Genomic DNA, 25894 nt, shown 5'->3' on the forward strand with positions numbered 1-25894 from the left:
TAATTACCATGCTCTATAATCACCATGCTAGCCTAATAATCATAACCCATTACTGGGTCTCTCTTAAAGTCTTTTCTAGGATGGGAGGACCTGTCAAGAACTGTGCTTTGCTGATATCACTTCTAAGATCCCAGAGTTATCTGCATTTATAGATGAGGCATCACTCCTATGAAATCACCCAAACTTTCAAACTAATCATAAGGTGGAAATTGTATTGTGGATCAGGATACCATGATGATATTTAATCCATATTATATTTTTGGTTTTATTTTATTTTATTTATTAATTATTTTTATTAGAGTATTTGGGTCAGAGTATGTTACTGAAGTTTATTTAGGAAAATATTTTTTCTCCCTTAAAATTTCTTACTAGAAACAAAACAGTTTCTCTGTAGACTGGTAATATGTTAACTGTTAATGTAAATGTTAAAATTCAACAATTTTGAAAAGCAAATCTTTCCCCAAGATTTTTAGTTTTGTAAACAGTTTTGGATAAAACAATTTGAAAATGAACTGCTTATTCCTGAGCAATTGGTGACACAGAGTTCAGATCCTGCCTCAGACAGTTACTGGTTGTATGATTAACCCTAGGCAAACTGTTTCACCTTCCTCAGCCTCAGTTTCCTCATCTGCAAAATGATGAAAACAACAGTACACAGGGTTGTTGTGAGAAGCAAATGAAGTAATATTTGTAAAGGATTTTACCAATTTTAAATGATCTAAATGACAGATATTGTTATCATGAATTTATTATGATTAAAAAGTCACTTCTTAAATGCCATGGTATTTACAAAGAACAGGATGAAATTTAACAGGACAAAAAAGTTGTTAAAGCAAAGATGTAAAACTTTGCCTAAGTGGATAAAAGCATGTAATTATGTATGTGACTGCAATAGTAGTATAATGTGCATTTGAATAACATTTGGGGCATAGAAGTTTTTCATATCAAGTTTACCAGTATGAATTTCATCAGAATTTTATAGAATCACAAAATGTATTATATATATTTATATAAAACAATTTGTTTTTCCTTGTAGCTCCTAGTCTCATATTGATTTGTCTTTATCACTTGTTAACTTCTTAGTCCTTTTGTGGTAGTCTCCCTAAAAGAACATGAGAATTAAACAAATAACTATCATTTTGCTAGTTCAATTCAACGAATACTCATTAAGTGCCTATAAGGGATAGAGCATTGTACATACTAGACATTGAAGGAGATAGAAAATGAATAACACATGGTTTAGTCCCTCAAGTAATAAAAAATATCATTACAAGAATTAAGTTATGTAAGCATGCAGTACATTTTTTGGGACAATTAGAGTTGTATTCTGGAACTTTGATTCTGCTAACATGGCCTTGGTATCATTACTAAATCTGTCCTAATTCATGTTTTCTATTCTTAAGCAGTATGGTCATAGTGGCCTGCTAGCCAGGACTCTGGGGTCCAAGTGTCATTTGGCATGTGCTGGCTATGTGACCTTGAGTAAGTCTTCTGAATGCTATAGATCAATGGTGTCCCAACTTACAATCATTGAACCTCTCTGATAATTAAAATTGAAATATTCTGTGGAGCTGTATGAGGCCTGATGGCAGTCTGTCTTGTTTGTTACTGAAAGTTCAGATGAAGTGCCATTGCCAGTGTCACAGACATCCTCCCCCTGCTGTAAGTGGAAATTAGGGGGATCTTGTCCATTCATTTTCACCATATGGGAACAGTTTTGTCCCTCTCTTAAAAAATATTTTATGCCCTCATCTGGACTATGAAACATGGTGACACTTAAAAAAACCTTTTCAAAATTGAGCCAGATGGGAAAAAAATCAGCCCTTACATGATGATTTTGTGTAAGCAAATTCTTAATTGCAGTGGGTGGCAAACTAAAATAGAAGAAATCAGAACTACCACTTCATCCATAAGACTCTCTACTGGCTGTATCAATATTGACTTAGTTTTAAAATGTAATTTTACCTATGCTTTATTATATTTTTATTTATTTTGTTAAAAATGGCAATTACTTTTAAATTTTGTTACGTTTGTTCCATTTTAATTTGGTTTAGGTTGTACTCAGAAGTGCTGTGCATCACATAGTAGACATCTTTGCTTTTTACTGCAGCAGGTTCTCATGGAATACAGCTCCATGGACATCATGAACAGTCCATTTCACACAAGAGTGCCTTATCATCTCTTATTCAGCCCTCTGTTTAATAAGACCTAGTAAAAACTTTTCCTGTTATTAAAAGAAAAAAGTCAATCAGAACATAAATGTGTAGTAGAGAAATATGATGTTAACAGATCATTAATGTAATTCTAAAAATCTGCCTTTGATATGATAAGTTCATCAAATGATTGTAGGTGAAATTAATATTGCAGGAATAAAACATGTCACATAGTTCTACAGTAGCTTTTAGGAATTACATGTTTTGTCATATTTATATGATGAATCACATATTTGTCTTCTAGGATTCAGGACAGGAATGACTTTGTTTTACAGATGTGGAAATTGTAATGCCAGAATGTTAAGTAGTTTGTTTAGGAGCAAGTGACAGTATAAAGATAAAATCAAAACTTAGAACTCTTTGCCTACATGAATTTTTGTTGTAAAGTTTATCTTTATCTTGGAAAGTAATAGACTCCTGGATGTAAGTTAACTCAATCATATGTCTTGTAGAATAGTAAGGATTTGGATTTAAAGAAATTTTTTATTGTTTCATAAAAGATAACTTATAAAAAAGGGAATATTGTAGAATAAATAGATAGTCACATTTGAAGATTATTTTTTCTGTACCCTAAGTAATTGACTCTTGAGAAATAATATAATCTACACCCACTCCATGTTTATGTTGGGCTTTATAAATTTGAGATAAAAGGCAGATAAAGATTATATAGTTTTGCCTCATCATAAAATAGTCCAGTATTTTTATTTTCTTGTTTTCTTTATCTCTCAGGAAAATGTTGTCAGCTCTCACTAATAAGAACATGATGACAATAGTTTTTAGATTGCAGCTACTATATTGAAATTCATGGTAGTAGTTTGGAAGTATTTTGGTCAATATAAAGACAGCTGCATGGACATTGCATTTATGAATGTATAGTCTACTACTTTGTTTGAATTTGGTATGGTGATCATTTAAATATCATTCAAAATGTTTTTGGTACCAGGATATCTTCCTTAAAAGAGCAATTGGCTTCACTCTTGTTGTCTCAGTTTAAAAATAGATTTCTAGTAATGATCCAGGAAGAAGCTGTCTTAAAGGTTAGGATTCAAGAGAGTATAGATTGTTTTTTTTAGCAGAAGTAGCAAATAACTATTTCAGTGTTCTTTAAAAAGGCACATTATCTTTCTATCTTAAAGTTTTAGAATATTTCTTTGTCATTTTCTTCAGCATACTAAATGATTAGTTTGGTGGAGATAATGGCAGATTTTTTTAAACATTTAATTTGGTTTCATTCTTATATCTTATAGAGATGAGAGAATAATAAACACAATGTAATAGTTTCCTTTGAGATTTAGACTTTTAATATTTAGAAAAAATAGTCATAAATAACATAATAAGAAAAAATTCTTAAGCTGATATTTTCTGTTCTTAACTATAATATCATGTTTTTTTTTTTTTAATTGTCTTATAACAAACGTTAGTGGCTGAGGAAAAGTTTAATGACAATAAAATTATATCCTATGAACTTTTCAATATTTTTCAACAATTGTTTGTCTAGTAACTGCCACATTTCCTCTTTTGCTTAATTTTAAAAGGAGATCATTATGTTTATTATAATCTCTAAGGACCAGAATATAGTTCTTTAAGAAAAATACCCAAGGAATAGTGTAAAGCACTCAAGAGATATCTAGTCTAAAACAATCATAGAAATAAAAATAAACATTGATATAGTGAGATATTACTTGAATGAACCATTAGTCCCACTACCCCTTTATGGCTAGTTGTTAAAACTGATATTGAGACATAAACCTGGATAATTTTTTAAAGCATATTAATGAGGATAGTTGAAGAAAGAATGCATATTCAATGACCAGTTGCAATCAAACATGAAATTGGAACAAGAAAAAAACTGATGAAATTAGAAGGCAACAGATTTTAAATGGGCAGAAAAGAAACATGGCCAGACACATAGGAGCTATTTAAAAGAGGCAAACAAGTGCTATTTAACATGTTCAAATGGAAACAAAATCAAGCCATAATATGATTATAAAAATTTCAAATTGGTGAGCATCAGAATGTCACTCGGAGCACATTAAGGGAAGGGTGGAAGACATCCTTCTTCCCTGTGACTCTATTACAAGGGAAATGAGAGGGGAATCTGAAGAGATTATAAAGGCCAACAGCAGAAGGCACCTCTCATGGGGGCAGAAGTATAACCAAAATGTTTTTGTATTTTATGGGAAAGACAAATTGGGTTATTCTAGCATCAGTTTCACATTATATTATAAAATTAGAATCATAAGCCAGAAACACCACAGAAATGCTTCAGAGGAACTCCTTCATTTCTTTAGTTAAGGAAACTTGCCTAATATTATAATTGCCTAATAATATACATTTAGTTTATGGTAGCTATAAAACTGGACTCTAGACTTTTGATTCTCAGACCAGTATCCCTTTTTACAGTATGCTGACTCCCACTGCATCCTATTTATATAGCGTAAATAACAGCACTTTTCTGAAGTTTCATTATGGTTCTGTGGTATCATTTGTTTTTTTTGAATATTTCTCCTATATATACTTTGTCTAAAATATTTGATCCTAGTATTCTTGATAAATTGTTGTTAACTTCAAATTTGATAAAACATCCCAGCAAAAAGCAGTGAGCACTTCAGCTTTTTGGGTGGCTCCTTCAAGGATTTAAGAAATAGATAAAAGCAAAACCTGATTGAATGTATGCACTGCCATTTCGTGAGCTTCCATTTATAGATCCATCTGTATAGCACTTCTTTCTTATCCTAAAGAAATGTGGGGGAAAGTATGTATGCATGAAACTAGAAGAAGAATTTTCTGTGTTCTCAATCTGTATTCAAGATTACTAAATGCTTGCCTGGAATAATATATCTGACCACATGGCTCTGCTTACTTACTGCTTGGGAAACACCCACAGCACTCACCTCTCTTCCCCTGCCTTTATACATTTGTTTTTAAGCTTGTAGATGATCATGACATTGCTGTGCAGTTTTCTGCTGCTTATTTTTAAGTTGAAATCTCATTTTTGTTTCAGATTCTCCTTCTTCTGTGGTTAACAAACAGCTCGGATCCATGTCCCTTGATGAGCAACAGGGTGCGTGCAACTGGAGATGCGCCATGCCCATCCGTAGTTTCATTGCAGTGCATAAACTAAGCTCTTTCTGTTTTCATAACATCTCATAATGACTAATAGCAACAGTCTATTTTCATAGAGCCAGACAATTTAAAATAGGACATGAGAGTCTTTCTTTACTACACAAATGATGTTCTCCAGAAGGAGAGTAAAAACCAATTGTTCCCCTGCCCTTGGTGCCAATTTTAGTGATCTTCTCATAACCTGATAGACATAGGTGAAATCTAGAACTGATAGTCTTTTTCTTTCTCATTTGAGGCAGTTTAAAGCATTTTATGGGATGAATTTGGACTTTTTCCCAGCACACTTTTCAGATATTGTAATTTTAGTTCCCTGTAATAATAACAACTTTGATTTTTCTTAGAATAATACCCTGCCTAGCAGAGGGAGTATGATGTAGGGGATAAGGGCTGGCCTTGGTTCTGGAGACAGCCTTATTGTGTGCCAGGGACAGGTCACTTAACCTCTCGGTGTCCCAGATCATGAATTATAAACAAGTTGACAGTCTGAATCAGTGGATGGACTTTCCATATTAGGAACTTCCTCAACTGATGAAATCCCAGATCTATACTCTTTCTTCCATCCCTAAACAGCCTCATTCAAAATGCAGACTTCTGGCTGGACTCTGGGACATGGACAACTGGAATCCAAAAGAAAATGGAAAAGACAGAGTTTTACAATTTGTATGTGGGTGTAATAAAAGACTGGAAGTGTGTGTTTAAGAAGGAGAAAAGAACTAACCACAGGCCCTCACTCATAGCCTCTTGACTTAAAATTGTGGGTAAAAGAAGGGTTCAGATCAGAAGGCTGAGAGGAATGAATTTCTAGAGGCAGATGGACAGAGGCAGAAAAATAGGAAGAAGGAACAACTGACAAAGAAGGGGACAGAAAAATGTAAAAAGCAAAGGAGTTTTGGCCCATATAATGTAAGGACAGGCTGCTGCTGGAGTTAAGTTGGAGGGGTGGAAGTGGAGGTACAGTGTTACAGCAGTGAATAATTGATGTTCATAATGATGCCTTTGAGTAAAGCTATGTTTTCTACTTAAGAAAACAGAAAAGAACATACTATATAGTTTTAAATAATTTCTATCCAAAATAGTTAACATTTATAAAAAGGGATTGATCTTCAGATATTCTTATTTCTTTTATAATTCTTAAAGTCTTAATCTTCAGAAATCTAGAAAATTCACTTCTATGGAATATTTAATTCCCCTCTCATTTTTGAATATATAAGGCATTAACATAGCACCTTTCCTCCTAAGTACCTAGAATATAAGGTCATTAAATGGAATTAATTGTGAATTGTACATTCATATACAAATTTTAAAACAATTAAAAATAAAAACAATTGTTAGTCATAGGCTGGAGATGACCTTTGGTTGCTAGTTTTTCTCTTTTCTTCAGATTGAATTGATCATGTTTTGCATATTAGAAATTAGAGTTGTATGTGTTTGAACATTTACTGGTAATATATTATCAAATATCAAGAAAAGTCTCAAGAGTCATAAATAGCACATTAGCAATATTATCATGTAGTTTTAGGAGAGAGTTATATATTTGTAGATTATGTTTACGATTTTACCAAAACTATATAAAATATTAATAGTATTTCACTCACCAGGCTGCTATGCACATTAATATTATAATACCCAGAGATTAATCCCAGAGCTTATTATCAATATTTCTACAGTAAAATCATAGAAAATTTTCTAAGTTTAAGTGTCTTTGAAATTTTTAAGTGTCTTTTTCTTTTTTTAAAAAAAAGGGCCTCATAAGCATGGTTGTATGAGAGGAATAGTAGTTATAGAACCTGACATATAGCAAAATTATTAGAAGCAGAATACATCCATATATATATATATATGCATATATGGATACATAATGAATTATGTGGAAATCTGATAATCCTTACTATTGATACAGTGTGTGCTTTTAACTACTTCTCATTATCTTTTGATACTGTCCTCTGTTTTGTCAATAAGGTATCACAGTTTACATAAGATGCATAACTTAGGCTTTGTGTTGGCTGTGCAGAATGAAGTAGGATTATGTTTGTGTACATGTCTGTGGATGTGTGCTTGCATGTTTTACATGAACCTAGGGTAAGCAATAAACAATCTCATTTTTCTCTTAAGAAAACCAAGTAATCTAAGTAAACATTATTTCTACAATTATTACTTTGTAAAGCTGAAGAATAGATGTATATCCTTGATGATATCCTTTATTTTTGGATTTTCCGTACCATTTTCAGCTGAGCAGTGGGCTACATTCAGTAAGCATTTCCTAAACATCTGTTAAATGATCAGAATCTTTATTCACTTTTCAATATTCAGACTTTCTTTAAGTCTTATCTTCAGAACCGGAAATTGCTAGTTTCATTTTTTTTAGGTATTTATGGACAAGAGTAGGTTGATTGGTGAACACTGAATTTAAAAATGAAATTTTCACTTGAGTTTTTTCTGTGATAAATTACTAAAAATGTGAAGTTTGCTATGAACATTCTGTCAGTGCTGATGACAAGATGATAATGTATTCATACCTTCCCTTTCATATATGAGACTTACCCTGGTTTCTGTGTTAATCCTCCAGAGGAGCTCTGTTCAAGATTCCTAAGAACTTTTTTCTTTCATTGTTAGAGGTAACACTCCATAGAGTTTTAATTCTTGTTCTTGCTAAATGACCAGCCTGCCATTTTTTCCACTTTCACACATCCTTGATGATATCTAGTGAGCATAAATATATTATACTTTGAAAGAAATAGTGGGAGTTTTATGACTAAATATAGTGGGGGGGAGAGGAGGTTCTTCTGAATGATGTTTTTGATCATAGTTTTTCATTTTGATCTTTAAGCTCAGGCAGGATCTTTGATGATTGGGGATTCATTTTCATTATGATGAAAATATATTGTTGTAATATTAATCTGCTTAGGTTCATTCCAGAAATAGCTTTAAGAGAAATAGGAAGATGATGACAGGATCAATAGTCTTTTTCAAACTTTGGAAAGCAAAGTGTGATTATCACAAGAACAGAGGAGATTGTACAAGGTTGTCATTAGGTATGGTTATGTCCAGTTAGCCTCCTACTAGCATCTAGTAGCCTCCAAAATGGCTATTGGACAAAGGAAGGAGGTAGATGATAAAACAATTGGAATTGCACGTGTGTGTGTATCTGTGTATTTGTTTTATAACCTCTTAATTGAATATTTTATTTACAAAAGTTAAATGAATGAGGTCATATGGAATGTTTTTCTGGCCTTGTTTCCAGTGGTACTAATAATTGGGAAAGAGTAAGAATCCTTTTTCAAAAAAATTATTTGAAATTAGGATACAAAGTGAGTTCTTTTGGTGAATTATTTTATTCTCTTCCTTGTTTTATTTTCCATGAAGAATCCTCATACTTTCCAAAACTAATATTAACTTATAGAGGCGGTAAGGGACTTATCCTAGAGATGGAAGTATACTTTGGTCAGTTCAATTCAGCAAATGTTTATTAAGTAACTACTGTGTAAAAAGTTCTGTCCTTCTGAGAATCTGGGCAAGGTGATAAAGAAATAGTTAATATAGTTTTTAATCTACCTTATTGAGAATCACCTATGTGCAAGTGCTAAAAAGATAGTCTCATATCTTTAAGATGAGAATCTAGAAATAGAGATTTAAAACATTTGCATAAATAACAGATATTACAAATAGTTTGGGATAAGTATGTAAGAGGACGCAACAAATTTATCTGAGTATACAGAGAAAAGATCATTTCTAGCTACAGGAAATCAGGCAAGGCATTGTAAAAAAAGGGACATTTGAGTATTTTTGAAGCAAATATCTAATTTCAGAAGAAGAATGGATGGCAGGACATTCTAGGCTTCAGAAATGACATAAATAAAGACACAGATATAGAGAATCATGGACATATTTGGCCCTGATGTTAATTAGCTATATTTAAATGTTCAGTATATAAAGGATTTTCCAATAGAGTTGTAAACTGATGCTAAAAGACTGTAAATGGCAGGCCAAGATAGTGTTTGATACAATAAGCAGCAAGGAGTTGTTAAAGACTTTTGAACTGGGAGTGACACAATCTGAACTAATTCATTAGAAAAATTAAGGTGATAGCATGTATAGAATGGTACTCTAAGCCTGTTTTCTTATTTTTCAAAGTGATATGGTTGGATCTGAATGACTTCTAAGATTTTTTCCAGCTCTAAACTTACAATCTTATGATTGAATAAGAGATGTACAAGAGATGGAGAGACTAAATAGAAATGCAATGCAGTAGACAAAGAGAAGGCAAGGCCTCGGAAAAGAACACAGACATAGACCATAATACTTGGCATAAGATTAACTATAAGACCATTATATAAAAAAGTTCTTTTTTGTTTGAGGTAATACTGCTTTGGGCATATTTTTGGTGTGACTTTGCATTTTGACATAGAAGCCAATAAGGATCTAGCAAACAGAATTTCTGATAGCTCATTTTCAAATTTCCTATTAATTAATTTTTTTAGATTTTTGCCAGGTTATTGGTCTCTGTTTCTAAGAATAGAACATATTTTCTGGAACTTTGGGCTGTTATAACAAGTATATATCACTAACATCCCTTTGTTTCTCTCTGTCTCTCTCTCTCCCTCCTTCTTTCCTTCTCTCTCTCTCTCTCTCTCTCCATATATATATATACATACACATACACACATTCCCTTTTTCTTTTATTGAACACTAAGTTGGACTTAAAAATTTTTTATTGTTATATAAAAACTGTATTTTGTGCATAACTATAAATATGATTCTTAGATATATTAGAAGAATGAAAATTAAACTTGATAATTCTTGTTGTTGCTAATTATATAGTCTTAAATCATTCTGAACATCTGAACTTTGATGATCCATCCCCAAGCTGAATTGCTGTTGATTGCAATTATCATATATGTTATTTATCTTGATGTAAAAAATGTCACTTAAAAATATTAGTCAGGTGAATTAAATTTAGTCTAAGCAGCTAAAAACATTTAAAACCAAGTACCTTATAACCCCAAAGGTGTTTACTTTCCTTGATCAAAATCCTTTTCTAAGAAACCAAAATGAAAAAGGTAGAGAAAATTAGTACACAGTGTTCACAACCATCAACACTTAACTACCAACACTATAAAGAGTCAAATGTGAATGTTGGCCGTAGTCTTTGAACCTCTCCTCTATCATATAATCATATGCCTTGTCCATTCTCCTATACAATTTTTTTTTATTATCTTAGCTCATAAAAACCATAGTGTCTCAAAAAAAATTTTTTAACTATCTATACTTTTTGCATTTTATCCCATTTGTATAGTCTTATTTTAATTAGTATGATTGTCATTTATTCTTTTAGTTAGAATAGAAATTAGAATCTTAGAATACTAAATTTGGAAACAACTCTAGAGATTAAATAGTCCAGCTCACTATAGGATATTTGAATACTTTTCACATTATCCCCACTGAACAAATCCTTAGTGTCATACATCTTTGGATGCTTCAAAATTGTCCATATTCCAGTTTTGTGTAGCTCACATTAAAAGGGAGCTCAGCTTTTATATCAAGGCAAAATTTGTTTTCTGGAGATTTTTATCCATTGATCCAAATTTTACCCTCTGTGTCACATCATTCTTGGAGATGCAGTATAATCTAGTAGAAAGAATGTGGGAATAAAAACCAGGAGACCTAATACTAGTGTTTGTGCTACCACCCATTAGTTATATGAATCAGGGCAAACCATGTAGTCTTTCTGAGCTTCAATCTTCTCGTCTAAGAGATGGAGAGATTGTACCAAATAATCTCTCATGTTCTTTTTAGATCAAAGGCCAGTGTATATTTTCCATTTAAAGAAGTCCTTTTTAAAACTTTCCTAGGTTAATTATGAGATCAGCCTTTCATCTTCATGTGACTCAGTTTTTAGAGCCCTCCAATTCTTGATTGTTCCTTTCTTTTCTTTACAACATTCCTGTATAAGGTCTCCAAAATAATCTTCCCATCAAATGATTTTCTTTTCCACTTAATCTTATCCCCTAGAAAATAACAATATACTTCTTACTAAATAATTCTTCTATGAAGAAGGAAATAAGTGATATGTACAAAAGTTTTTTGAAAGGCTTGGATGTGTTTACCAGCAAGTGATTTTGTCCTAGGTTTTCTTGTATTTCATACTTGGTGCTTTAACTTCATAATTTTTATTGTTGCTGCTATTCCTATTGATTATAATAATAATGGCAGTTGAAGATACTGTTATACCCTAGATGATACAGTCCAGCTAAATGGTATAGTGGGTAAAGGGCTAGACCTAAAGTCAGAAAGATCTCTGTTCAAATCCAATCTGAGGCAGTCAGAAACTGGATGACCCTGGGCAAACTACCTAACCTGTACCTGTGTTGATTTTCCTCAATGTAAAACAAGGATAATAATAGTACCCCCCGTTTCAGATCCAGTTGTGAGGATCAAATGAAATAATATTTGTGAAGTGCTTATCTATCCCTAACACATGATAGGTATATGATAATTACTTTCTTTCTTCCTTTTGCTTATTTTGAATCTAATCCTTATAAGCAGTCACTCATCTATGTGATTTTAAAGAAATTCATAAAATGCTTATTCATTAATAAAAAACATAAATGTCAGTTATCCATTTTAGTATCACATTTTCTTAGACATAAACAGATTTTCTTTGAAGTTAATAAAGAGCCCCATGTTTAAAGAAGACAAGGTATTAACTGCACAGAAACCAACATATCCAGTTTTCAAATTTCTAAGCTACCAAGGAATTACTTGAGCACTGAAAAAATTAGCTCCATATTTTTAACTATGTATTGGTATAGATTATAATTAAGAACTTAGTCATAAAACCTAAAACTTCCAGTAGTAATAAATTGCCACATTGCCTTAGTGTGTTTTGTGTTGCTGTTAAATTCCTCTTCCATTGTGAATATTCAATTTCTCTGAATTAATATGGCAGTGAATACTTAAAGTTTGATGGATTTCTTATTCCTGTTTATTCTTTCAACAAATAATTTATGGATAATTATTATGTGCCTAGAAAATTTAAGTATATAAAACATTTCTAAAAATTAGCTCTCAAATCTGAGGATGGTAAGAATTCCTGAAATCAGACTTGATTTTAAATTCTTCATACTTACATACATATATTCTATTTCATACTTAAATCTTCAAGATTTGACAAAGTTCTCTTTCCCTTATGAGAAGAGACTTTTAGACTCTTAATAGTGAGACATTTGAAAATTTTTTTACATTTTCCAAATTCTCGTTTTATTTAATAATATTTGTTGCCTATATCCAGTGATAAGAAAATAGACATGTTGGTCATTAGTTTGTGTCATTAATCACCTTTATTAATTTAAAACATTTTTTCCACTTAATATAATCCTCTAGAAAATAACAAACAATGTACTTCTTACTAAATAGTTCTTCTATGAAGATGGAAATAAGTGATATCTATGAAAGTTTTTTGAAAGGCTTGGATATGTCCACCAGCAAGTGATTTTGTTTTAGGTTTTCTGTATTTCATACTTGCTACTTTTTATTTTTTTGGATAATTTTTTATCTTTTTTTCTTCCTTTGTGATACCTTGATCACTCATTAACAGTCATTTATTAAACTGTGCCATGTGTTATATAGAAAGCACCAGCATCACGAATACAAAAGTGAGATGGTCTCTGCCATGAAGGAACTTACATTCTATTAAGAGGTTACAATATATTTATAGTTGTGTAAACAAGATATATACAGAAGAAAGTTTTACATATTTTGGAAGAGAGAGGGAGACCAGGGAATCAGGAAAGGTTTCTTGAAGATGGTGTATAAGTGTGCTGAGACTTGAATGAAGAAGTTATAAACAGGGTAAAGGTGAGCAGAGAACACTTTCCAGATCTAGGAAATGGAGGTAGAGCTGACTGTTGTGTTGATGTATGGATTGGAGAGAGAAAATAATTGATACAGGGAGACCAATAGGAGACTATTGCAACATTCCATAAGAGAGGCTGATAACGGCCTGACATAAGGTGGACATAAGTGGAAAGAAGATCTTCTAAGAGTGATATCATGACGATAGAAATAGCAAGACTTGGAAACAGATTAGATATGTGGTATGCAGGAGAGTGAGGTATTGAGGATGATTCCAAGATTTTGAACCCATGTGATTGGAAGAATGACGGTAATTTCAACAGAAAGAGAGAAATTAGGAGGGGTGGGTTTATGTTTATAACTTTGATTTTGGATGTATTGAGTTTAAGATGCTTGTTATTATTGGAGTGCATATGTGTAGCAATAAGTAGAGATAAGAGACTAGAAATTAAGAAAGACATATGGGCAAAAAATCCCTTAATTTTAATTTTAAAATATTAAGGCTGGGTATAGAAATTTGAGAGTCTTCTTCATAGGGATGATAATTGAACTAATGGAGGCTGATGAGAACACTCAGAGAGGTAGAGAAAGAAAAAAAAGAAAGCCCCCAAATGAAGCTTCACACAGAGAAGTTAAGATGTGGTTAGCATTTGTGCAAAAGAGAACTAAAAAGAATCAGTTACAAGATGAAGAGAACCTTGACAGCAGTGTCACGAAAACCATGGAAAGAAGAGGTATCAGAGAATTCAAGAATGATGAGGATGGAGAAAATGCCATTGAATTTATCATTAAAAAGATCATTGATGGCATGGAGAAAGTAATTTCTGTCACATGGTGAAATTGGAAACCATATTACGAGTTTGAGAAATGAGTGGAGGTTTAAAAATGGAGACACAATAAGAGGGTAGCTATGAAAGGGATGGGAGAGCTGCAGAATTATAGTAGTAGGGGAAGCTAAGGTCAAGAAAAGGTTTTTGTAAGATAAATGACTAGATTTCGATTTACTTCCCATTCTTCAAAGGCACATAATTCCTCAAAACTGAGACAAATCTTTTCTACAGTTATATCAAGGATGTCCTTAAATAGGAGAAAGATCTACACAGGCTTTCAAAGAAGATTTTCTAAACCAGTCTATATCTTCACAGTTACACAATTTCCTGTAGTCAGAAGAAAATGAATATCAGATCCTGCTGTTTAATTTTTTTTTATTACACCTCCAAACAATATTTGAAATAGTACGGCAAAATGTAGCTTTAAATGCTCTTGTCTGTCAAGGAATGTCTTATGAAGCTATGAGCATAAATGTGGCCTTTTCAACATACTCTTTCCACCTACCTTCCAACCTCCTGTTTTTGTCAAACAAGGTATAAGGAGAAAGAAATAGGGAAGAAAAGGATTTGGAGTGCTTTGGGGAAGCTTTGGCACTTTGAAGGATCTGAAGCTGCTTGCTAAGAGCACTTCTTGTGAGTGCTAGTATTCTGGTGACAGAAGAGTTCAAATTGGTTCCTAGAAAAACCAAATTTCAGATTCACATCCTGTCCTTATCATATCCTAACTTGGCAGTTACTCTTACATTTCACAAGTATCCATCTCACTTTTAGGCATTTAGAAACCACAGCTTACAGTACTTATTTATCTGTTACATTAGATCCAGTGTCAGAAAGCTTCTAGCATAGGAATCAACCTTGAAAAGAGAAGTGATAAGATAGATTTCAGCAGAACTCTATAGATGAAAAATGGATCATTTTATCTATTTTGGTTTTGTGTTTTTAATGTCAGAGAGAAGTGAATCAGGAAGAAAAGGTGTAACATAATATGTATGATATTATGCAAGATATTAGATATAAAGCACTAGGTGACAAATAAAAATGGCTGCTATTTTTCATCCCATAAATGACTATGTAAAGTGAGAAAAAGGCAGTAGACACCAACAGAGTTTCTTTGGGTTGTTTAGACAGGCATTGCATAGAGAAATGTTACCTATTCTACCTTGTTTCATCAAACAGAGAAAAATACTTCTGCCCTCTGAATGCCAGAAATCATACAGGTTTTCAAACCCAAGTCATAATCAAGTGTCTATTTTACATGGAAAACATCTCTGAGTGTGGATCACTCCTCTCTCCATCTTGAAATAAGGCAAAGGAACTGGTGCTAAGTGTGCGTTTATCCAGGCTATTGGAGACCTGATTACAAGATATTTATCCCTGACATTCCTTATTATCATGTGCAAATTTCTATCTGCTGCTATCATTCAGCAATATTTCTTTGAGAGTTATTCCCTTTTATGTAATATTGTCCAGATTCTTATTACAGACATCTACCAGCCTCTAAGTCACTTTTCCTCTTTTTTTCATGGAGTTCAGAATCTAAGTCTTACAGGCTTCCTCCCAACCCTTTCTAAACACTGCATTCTTGCAATTCCTCCTCAAAAGTGTTTTGCTTCTGCCCACTGCTCCTCTCTCAATCTTCTTTCCCTTTTATCAGTCCTGTTCCTTCTGTTATCCCCTTCCCCTACTCCTTCCCTATAAGGTATATCCATCTGAGTGTGTATTAGTCCCTTTTTGAGCCAATTCTGATGAGTAAGGTTTAAGTGTTGCCTTCTACTCCCACTTCTCTCCATCTTCCTTTCCACTGTACAGATTCTTTCTTTCATACTTATTTATGTGAGATAATTAAGTACCTTGTGATTTCCCTTTCCTGATTATCTTCTTATGCTTCTCCTAAATCCTATATTTAAAAATAAAATTTTTTATTAGCTCTGGTCTTTTCATCACAATATTTGAAATTCCTCTGTTTCATTGAATTTCCACCTTTTCTCCTGAAGGAAGGATTATACACAGTTTTTCTGAGTAGGTGATTCTTGGTTGTAATCCTAGCTTCTTTGCTCTATGGAATATCATGTTCCAAGATCTCTCATCTTTTAAAGTAGAAGCTACTATATTTTGCCTTATTCTTACTGTGGCTCCACAATATTTGAATTATTTCTGGGTATTTTTAATATTTTCCCCTTGATCTAGGAGCTCTGAAATTTGGCTATAATATTCCTGGTAATTTTCATCTGGAGTTTTCTTTCAAGTAATGATTGGCGAATTTTTCAGTTTCTATTTTACCTTTGATTCTAACATATCAAAACAGTTTTCCTTTATAATTTCTTGATATATGATCCTAAGCTCTTTTTTTGATCATGGTTTTTGTACAGTCCAATAATTCTTTTTTTTTTTTTATTATAGCTTTTTATTTACAAAACATATGCATGGGTAAATTTTCAATACTGACCCTTGCAAGACCTTCTGTTCTAAATTTTCCCTTCCTTCCCCCCACCCCTCCTTTAGATGGCAGGTATTCCAATACATATTAAAATATATGTTAAATCCAATATATACATATCCATATAGTTATCTTGCTGCATAAGAAAAGTCAGATCTAGAAAGAAAAAAAAAACCTGAGAAAGAAAAACAAAAATACAAGCAGACAACAACAGAAAGAGTGAAAATGCTATATTGTGGGCCACATTCAGTTCCCACAGTCCTCTCCCTGGGTGTAGATGGCTCTCTTCGTTGCTGAACAATTGGAACTGGTTTGAATCAATTCAATGTTGAAAAGAGCAACATCCATCAGAATTAATCATCATATAGTCTTCTTGTTGCCATGTACAATGATCTCCTGGTTCTTCTCGTTTCACTTAGCATCAGTTCATGTAAGTCTCTTCAGACCTCTCTGAAATCATCCTGTTGATCATTTCTTACAGAACAATAATATTCCATAACATTCATATACCATAACTTATTCAGCTATTCTACAATTGATGAGCATCCATTCAAGTTGCAGTTTCTTGCCACTACAAAGAGGGCTGCCACAAACATTCTTGCACATGTAGGTCCCTTTCTCTCCTTTAAGATCTCTTTGGGATATAAGCCCAGTAGTAACACTGCTGGATCAAAGGGGATGTACAGCTTGATAACTCTTTGAGCATAGTTCCAAATTGCTCTCCAGAATGGTTGGATTCATTCACAACTCCCCCAACGTTTCAGTGTTCCAGTTTTCCTACATCTCCTCCAATATTCGTCATTATCTTTTCCTGTCATCTTAGCCAATCTGAGAGGTGTAGTAAGACAGCTAGAGCTGTCTTAATTTGCATTTCTCTGATTAATAGTGATTTGGAGCACCTTTTTATATGACTAGAAATAGTTTCAATTTCTTCATCTGAAAATTGTCTGTTCACATCCTTTGACCATTTATCAATTGGAGAATGACTTGATTTCTCATAAATTTGAGTCAATTTTCTATATATTTTGGAAATGAAATCTTTATCACAACCTTTGAATATAAAAATGTTTTCCCAGTTTATTGCTTTCCTTCTAATCTTGTCTGCATTAGTTTTGTTTGTACAAAAACCTTTTTAACTTAATATAGTCAAAATTAACTATTTTGTGATCAATAATGGTCTCTAGTTCTTCTTTGGTCACAAATTCCTTCCTTCTCCACAAGTCTGAGAGGTAAACTATCCTATATTCTTCTAATTAGTCCAATAATTCTTAAAACATCTCTCCTCAATCTATTTTCCAGCTCAACCATTTTTCCATTGAGTTATTTCACATTTTCATCTTATTTTTTTTTTCATTCTTCAGATTTTGTTTTAATGTTTCTTCATGTCTCAGGAAATCATTAGCTTCTACCTGCTGAGTTCTAATTTTTAAGGAATTATTTTTTTCAGTAAGCTTGAGTAACTCCTTTTCCTTTGGCTAATTCTGCTTTTTAAGTTTTTTTCTTCAATGAATTATTGCATCTTTTCCCATTTGGTCACTTCTGCTTTTTAAAAAGTTCTCTCTTCATTGGATTTTTGTTCCTCTTTTACCAAGCGGTTGACTCTCTTAATTGATTTTTTAAATCCCCTTGGAACTTTTCCTAATTATTTTGGGGCTTGTGACCAATTCACTTTTTCTTTTTTTTCCCTTTCTCTTTTCCTTTCCCCTTCCCCTTCCCCTTTCCTTTTCCCCATTCTCTTCCCCTTCTCCTTTCCCTTTCCCTTTCTTTTTTTGGAGGTTTTGAATGTAGCTGCTTTGATTTCATTGTCTTCTTGGTTTGTGTCTGGGTCTTCCCTGTCCCCATAGTAACTTTCTATGTTCAGGTTCTTTTTTGTTGTTCATTTTTCCATTCTATTATTTTAACTTTATTTAACTTTATCCTAAAATTGGACTTTGTTCCTGGGATAGAAGAGGTACTGAACCAAGTTTCTGGCCTTCCTTGCTGCTATTTTCAGAGGTAGCTCAGGGAATCTGCAAGTTTTTGCTTCTTCCAAGTTGGTATGATTTAAGAAGAGGGGTGGTCACAGCTCTCTTAGCCTGTGCTCTGGTCTCTGAGCAACCATCTTTTTCATGCTGGAGCTATAACCAGGTTTCTCTGGGATAACAAGGGCTAATGGGCTACTGCTCCTCATTACCTTGGTACTGCAATCTGCGGGAAGGATATGAACATGGAAATTTAAATCCAAGATAATTGGGGCAGAAGAAAGTATATATGTAGGCATAGGGGCCGTACAGCAGAATCTTGTACTTAGTGAGAGCAGAAGATTCCCTGTAATCTCCTTCTGACCATTTGTCTGACTTTTACTATCTGTGAGCTGAAATCTCCTGAACCTGTTGGAGTGATGCACACGTTCCCCAAGGTGGGTTGGGGTGGTGGGTAATCTGTGCTGCATTGTGCTGCACTCTCACAGACTTTTTTTTGTCAACCTTCTTGAGTTGGAAAATAGTTTCACCCCTACCTTTTGATGATTTTTATTATGCCAAAATTTGTTTCGAAGCATTACTTTAAAGTTGTTTGGGGGGAACTTTGGGAGAGCTTAGACATAGCTTTGCTTTTCCATCACCATCTTGGCTCCGCCTTCTAAAGCTACTCTTCTAGTTCTTCAATCTCACTGATCTCCAGTAGTCATACCTTACATTGGTGGTTCTTTTAAAAAAAAAAATGCTATGATACAACAGTGTGAGTATGCAGCAAACTGCATAGAGCTTATATTGGTAATCACATGTACAAGTCTCCTTCGAAATACATGAAATATAATTAAAATTATATTTGCATATATGTCTCTAATTTCTGTTATTGTTATCAACATAAAACTTTGAATGTGCTATGATTCTAACTGGCATAGAATAGTGTTATACCATGGCAGAAAAAGAACTCAGAAATATCATCTTGGATAACACTTGTAATTAAACTTTTTTTTGTTTTAACCTGAGGCAATTGGGGTTAAGTGACTTGCCCAGGGTCACACAGCTGGGAAGTATTAAGTGTCTAAGGCCAGATTTGAACTCGGGTCCTCCTGACTTCAGGGCTAGGGCTCTAACCATTGCGCCATCTAGCTGCCCCTATACTCCTTTTTTGATCCTTGATTCTAATATTGCTATTTTGGTCATAACTTTTTATTGCTCTATTTATACTGCTCAGCTTGGAAAAATTGGGCATTTTCTTACTCTTCATCTATTTTACCTTTACAGACTCATATTATTCTCTTTGATGTCCTTTGTATTCCAGAGACACTGGCCCACCAGCCATTTCCACCAATGCAGCGTTCCATCTCCATGACTTTCTCCAGATTGTTCTCCCTCCCTAGGATGGACTTCCTTCTCACTTCTACCTTTTATAGTCTTTAAAGGTCTTCAAGGTTTAGTTTAGGTACCTCCACCTCAGCAAGTCTTGCTTGATTCCTTTCATTCTTAGCACTTTTTCTCTTCTCCAGTTATCTTGAATTTACTTTTCTGTTTGTGTCATTCCCACAGATCTCCCAACCTCACTCCATTCTGCATGTAAGTTTCTTGAGAACAGGACAGTTTTATTTCTATCTTTGCAATCCTAGAATCTAGTATATAGTGTTCTGTATATTTGAGTCCTGAATTGTTATTTCATTGGTATGAGGTCCTTTCCTATGAGGAAACTTCCTTTACTAAGGCAGGACAGAGCAGCAACAGTTTTGCAACATATGTTCTCAGAGAATTGCCTGTGGTCACTGAGTAGGTCATACGCAGGCATCAGACAGATCTTATCCAAGATGGGCATTAAACTCAGGTTTTCTTAACTGAGACTGCCTTCCCACTCATTGTATTTATGCTTATCTAGTGACTTTGCACATAGCAGACACTTTCTAAAAGTTCGTAAAATTGAATTGAAAGGGACATGGAACTTAATTGATTTATTGATTTTTAAATGGAATTTAAGTGATGGGAGAATTTTTTCCCCTAGCTATTGCCTTTCTGGGCTATAACCTTTCCATTAGCTTACACTATTAGTGTTCTTGTCTAAATTGTGTTTTATTATTCGCTTCTAAGTGTTGTTCATTTATTTAAATAAGATAGCAATAATATTTTGGGGGCCCTATGATCATTGTTAAGCCAGAGAGAGCATTGTTTCCCATTGCCAAATATGTTTTTTGACTGTCATGTATGTGATAGGTTTTCTGTCAGCTTCTGATGAAGATTCTCCTCTTAATAGAAGCATTCCCCACTAAGAATCAGCAGTTGCCTTTGGATACAGTTTGAGAGAGGTATGGAGATCCTGTAGTTCATAGCTAAAAATAAAGTTTACACAGGAGTAGGAAATTAGTCTTGAAAACAGAGAGAATTTCTTCTCATTTGTCCTCACTAGCCCGGGAAAATTTGTCCTTTGGAGATGTCTAAAAGCCAACTAATTTGGGGAGTCATAGACTGAGTAGACCTAAGTTTCCCACAAGATTTCTATTTTGTGTCTGTTACCTTATTTTTTATACTTTATTAGTATCAGTAATTTATCCTAGTTGTATATGCTGTAAACCTAAAGCTCAAGCCTAGTCATGTCACTCAACTCTGCTCAATAAACTTCAGGGGCTCCTGTTCCCACTAAGGTCTACAAAATCCCTTCACACCCGTCCAGCTCACCTCTCCAGGTTTATGATTCATTACTTCTTTACACATACTCTCCAGTCCAACCAAACTGACCTACTTGCTGTTCTTCATGAACGGCTGCCCTCCTCCCACCTCCTGGCCTTTGCCTAGGTTGCCGACTCCTCCCTCCTTCCCTGGTGACTACAGTTCACTCCCTCCTCATCTGGGCTTCTTAGAATATCCAGTTTTCTTCAAAACATATCAAAAAGTCCTACATGAAGACTTGATTGATCTCTCACTTGACAGCCTCTCTCTCTCCCATTCCCACAAAATTTGCTTTGACTTGTTTTATAAATGCTTATATACATTTGTCTCCCTTAATGTAAGCTCTTTAATAGGGGCTCTTGGACTTTAGTTTTTGTCTCCTCGCCTAGAATCTAATACATAGTAAATACTTAGAAACTGTTTGTGGTTTGATAATGATTTAGTAATGCTACAGAGTACATTTGATTGAATTTTTAAAGTATGCATTTTATGCTTTGGATAACTGAAAAGCAGTAAGAGGAGATAGAAAACATGGATAAAACAAGTCTCATTGAACTTAGAGCTTAATGGTTGTTATGGTACATGGTCCAAAAAATAACTGCAATACAAAATAAACTTCCTAGAATGAGAATTTTCTGGGGGATGGCTTTGTATGTATTTTATATAGTCTCTAGTCTATAATAGGCAGTTAGTAAAAATGTGTGGTTTTTATCACAGTAATGACCATACCACACTTTCTTAATGGATTTATTATTGATTCAGCAGATAAAATACTTCTCTGCCCAAAGCTGGGTAAATATTACACAAGACGATTCAGAAAAGAGGTCTTTTTCTCTCTGTATCTTATAAAGAGTATTGGCCTGTCTCTTTGATTGCTTTGTTTGAACTCATACTTTGGACAATGTTTTGAGATGTACATATACATTCTTATGATCTATATGTTCATGTCAGAATTAAGATAATATTTAAAACTCTAAAGCAAAATCATGTACTCTTAAGGAGGAGCCTTTAGGTTAAGAAGACCTGTCTTCAAATCGCACCTTGAAACACATATTAAACATATTACCCTGTGCAGTCACTTAACCTCTCTCTGTGCCTCAGGGTGTTTTCCTCACTTCTTTACAACAATGAAATCACTGTTACGTACTTACACACACACACACTCTCTCTCTCTCTCTCTCCCCTATTGACAATACTTTGTTAGTTTTGGCATATTTGTGAGCAGTTTTTTTTTCTGACAAATATAAAATGGATAAAGGTTTGAAAAGGAAAGAACATTTCTATCAGATGTGCTTGAAAATAGTAACTAGAAAGCTGAGCCTGATTTTGACAACATAAGATCACTTAAGAATTTGTCAGTGAAGAATATGATAAAAATGAATTTTTATTCCTTATATACTTCTTGTACTCAGGGGTACCCCAATACAAATCCCATTCTGTAATGTGTTAACGGAGGAAGAAACAGAAGAATAAACAGTCATTAAGTCTTATGTGAGACATAGCCATAGATTCTTATGCAGAGATGAGTCTAATTTCCCAAACTAGCAACTTGACCTGCCATAATTTTTTCCTAATAAATTTTATTTTGACTAATGAATTTTAGGAAGAACTTGGCAAGCCAGAGTTCATTTAGAGCAGAAGTTCTTAAATTGGGGTCTGTATTCCTTCTACAGATAGCCAGATAACTATAATTCAGCATAATTGGTTTCCTTTGCAATCCCACATATTTTGTGTATTTAAAAGCATGGTTCTGAGAAAGATTTCATAGACTTCACCAGATCATCCACCAGAGGCATTAATGGCACAAAAATCTGTTAAGAACCAGTGCTTTAGAGGAAAGCATCTCAAATAATTAGGGGACTCCAAACCATGCATATGATATTAATTGAAGAAAATGGGGATGTTTAGCCTTAGACAAAAAAGACAGTTCTGGGGCAGAGTAAATTGATTGCTTTCTTAAAGTTTTGGAATGGTTGTCCAGTGAATAAGTTCTGCTAAGTCCTATAATTCAGGTCCTAAAATGTAAAACAAAGAAACGGGCTACTGCACTAGGCAGGAAGTCTGCCACTAGAAATTTCCAAGCAAAAACTAACTGATTACTTGCTGGGAATGTGATAGAGTTGGGGACTGTTCTCTGGGGTTTCTTTCACAGATACATGATTCTGGGAATTAGGATATTTGCTATTGAGTTGTAAGAATTAAGCTAGTAATTAATTTAATTTTATTATTATATAAACATAATGATAATTATTATAATCATATTAATTTTATTCAGGGATTTGCTAATAAAATTTTAAATGGATTTTTCATTTTAGAAAATCAAGTCTCAATGCTGCTGAATTATGTGACCCAAATTCTCTTACAATAATTTGTTTTGAAGATAGGACAGATGAGTATAGTGGGTTAATAAAAGCTCCACTCAGGAAATTTTCATTACATAAGGAAAATTTAACCCCTATTATGATTTTTACCTATAGAAAATGTGTTTAGAATAAATTAATATTGTTAAAGCACCACTTGTGCTTATTAAGCAAAATTTTGTAGATATTATATCTTTCTGCTCAGTCTTAATTTGGTAAAAACTTTTTCATAAATGTAGCAAGTTGGGAAAAATTGATAGTAGGAAGTATTTTCTTGAGAAAGGAAGAAAGTAGCAGATTAAGGAGAATTAAATTTTCTTTCATGTCTTCAAGTTAAAAATAGTCTTTTCTTAGAACATTGTGTATTTTCTCATACTCACATGATGAATACTTTTTTAGAGACCTTTCACAGTGGTAAAGCATTGTCAGGCATGGAGAAGCTTCCTTGGCTACTTCTTGAGTCCGTCTAGTACTTACCCTATTCAGAGCCTGAGGGTTAAAGTAACTTGGGCAGCTGGTGCTTCAGGAAACTGGATATAGAATCAAGGAAGCATTCCGTTCTTCCCCACTACGCTGTGATCCCTGGACACACTAGCCTTTCTGGGTCTTGAAGTTTCTTCATCTGTAAAATTGTAGAATTGTTCTACTTTATGGTCTTGTGTCTCTTATACCCAATGATTCTATTTGTGGTTATAAGTTTCATCAGAACAAGCTAAACTAAATGGAAAAGTTGAGTATGAGTAACTAGGAGAAGCCAAAAAAAAGTCTGTCCCATTCTTTTGCATTGTGGCAATTTTTGAACTTATATGTAGTTCAGAGGATCACTTTTTTAGTCATGTTTTTAGATTTACAATTTCTGTTCAATGCTTTAAAAAAATACAATAATCTTGATATTGTGGTCAACCATTAAGTCCATTAATTTATTCAGAATGGTATCTAACAAAGAACCTTTTCAAGGGCAGTAAATACAAGGATCTTCCTTTGAAAGTAATAATGGAGTTTTTACTTTTATCTATTGGACTTAGAAGCAGGGGACAAAGAGGTGTCACCATTCAGAGACTAACCTTATAATTCACCTACAGCAGCATTGACACCTGAAAAGCAGAAATGGGAATAAAATATTAAAATACTTTTTAAATTACTGGTTTTAACTAATGTGTCAAAGGCAATATTCCAACTAATTAGTACCAATATTTTAAAATGTAGGGATTTGGTTCTTGGCTCTTCTTCTGACTTTCCAGAGTTTAGATCATTTTTCATCTTCAGTTATTTCATCTTTGAAGTTGTGAAATTAAGCTCTTCATATGCTAAAAGCTGCAGTTTTGGGAGATGTAGTCTATTAATGTCTCTTAAATTTTTGAGATCCTTATGTAGGAAAAAAGGGTATAAAAGTCTGTTATCAGACAAAATAAAACTCACAACCATGAAGCATAATTTTGTTGAGTTTTTTTTGGATAAACTTTTCAGTTATATTGCTACATTAATCTTTGCAGTATTTGCTAACAGTTTTCACAAAGAGATACTTGCTGCAAAACATGTCAAAGCATATCAGATGTGATTGTTTATCCATCTATATTCCTAGTGAAATTTTATGTTTCTTAATACTATTCTTCATCCTAAAAGGGATATCATGCAAGCAGTGTTTTCTTTTTGAACAACCACTTGCTCATTCCTTTTGGATTTTTAGTGAAACAGATCAATTTCTAATTTTAAGAATAATCAGCTATAAATTGTACACACAAAAATATGTGTGTATGTATATTTATATAGATGTAATTTTTCTTTATAAATATATATATAAAAGAGATACTTTCTCTATATAAATATATATACATATATATATATATATAAAGTATACACACCAAGCACCTTCATGCCAGTTCAGTCACATCACAGATATTTCCATAATATAAGAAAATAAATTTCTTGCTTAATCAAGTCAATGGGGAGGCCAAATCATGAAGGAATTTTATGTTTTCATGTACCAAAAAATATACTCTTAAGACTAATGGAAGTTTAGAAATGACAGGGTTCAGTAAATTATTTTGTTCTCCTTTTCTTTAATAGCATGCTAGTTTTAAGATCCCTTCTCAGATTTAAAACCACTTAATTTGAAAGGACAGTTACAATATCTTTATAGCATTTTTTATTAGTAAATTTTTTTTAGTACCTTAATAGCTTCTTTCTAATGCTCTTGCATGTTTCTAGTTTACTAATTCTGATAAATTCAATGCCATATCTGCTACAATTAGTATATTGTTAATAAAATTATTCTTATCTTACCTAAAGCATAAAAACATGTAGTTAAATATACAGAATTTATATTAAAGGACCAATATCTTGCATTGCCTATCAGTTCCTTAAGATCCAAATGCTTTGATCTGATGCATGTGACTTCCTTTTGAGTAGCTAGGAGTTTTGTACCCAGATATTAAGGTAAAAT

General features: G+C 33.3%; 1 protein-coding gene across 7 annotated transcripts in view; it reads left to right on the forward strand.

Moving 5' to 3' along the window:
• DCAF6 (DDB1 and CUL4 associated factor 6) overlaps positions 1 to 25894 on the forward strand; it is a 157164-nt gene that overhangs the window by 91766 nt on the left and 39504 nt on the right. For 5 of the 7 annotated variants that reach the window (XM_031936840.1, XM_031936837.1, XM_031936838.1 and 2 more), the window contains one exon: positions 5218 to 5277. The exons of the other annotated variants lie outside the window; for them this stretch is intronic. In XM_031936840.1, the coding sequence (XP_031792700.1) occupies positions 5218 to 5277 (60 nt within the window). The remainder of the gene's footprint in view (positions 1 to 5217; positions 5278 to 25894) is intronic. 7 annotated transcript variants of the gene reach the window in all.

This window comes from Sarcophilus harrisii, chromosome 4 (genome assembly GCF_902635505.1).
Source record: "Sarcophilus harrisii chromosome 4, mSarHar1.11, whole genome shotgun sequence".
Classification (NCBI taxonomy): domain Eukaryota; kingdom Metazoa; phylum Chordata; class Mammalia; order Dasyuromorphia; family Dasyuridae; genus Sarcophilus; species Sarcophilus harrisii.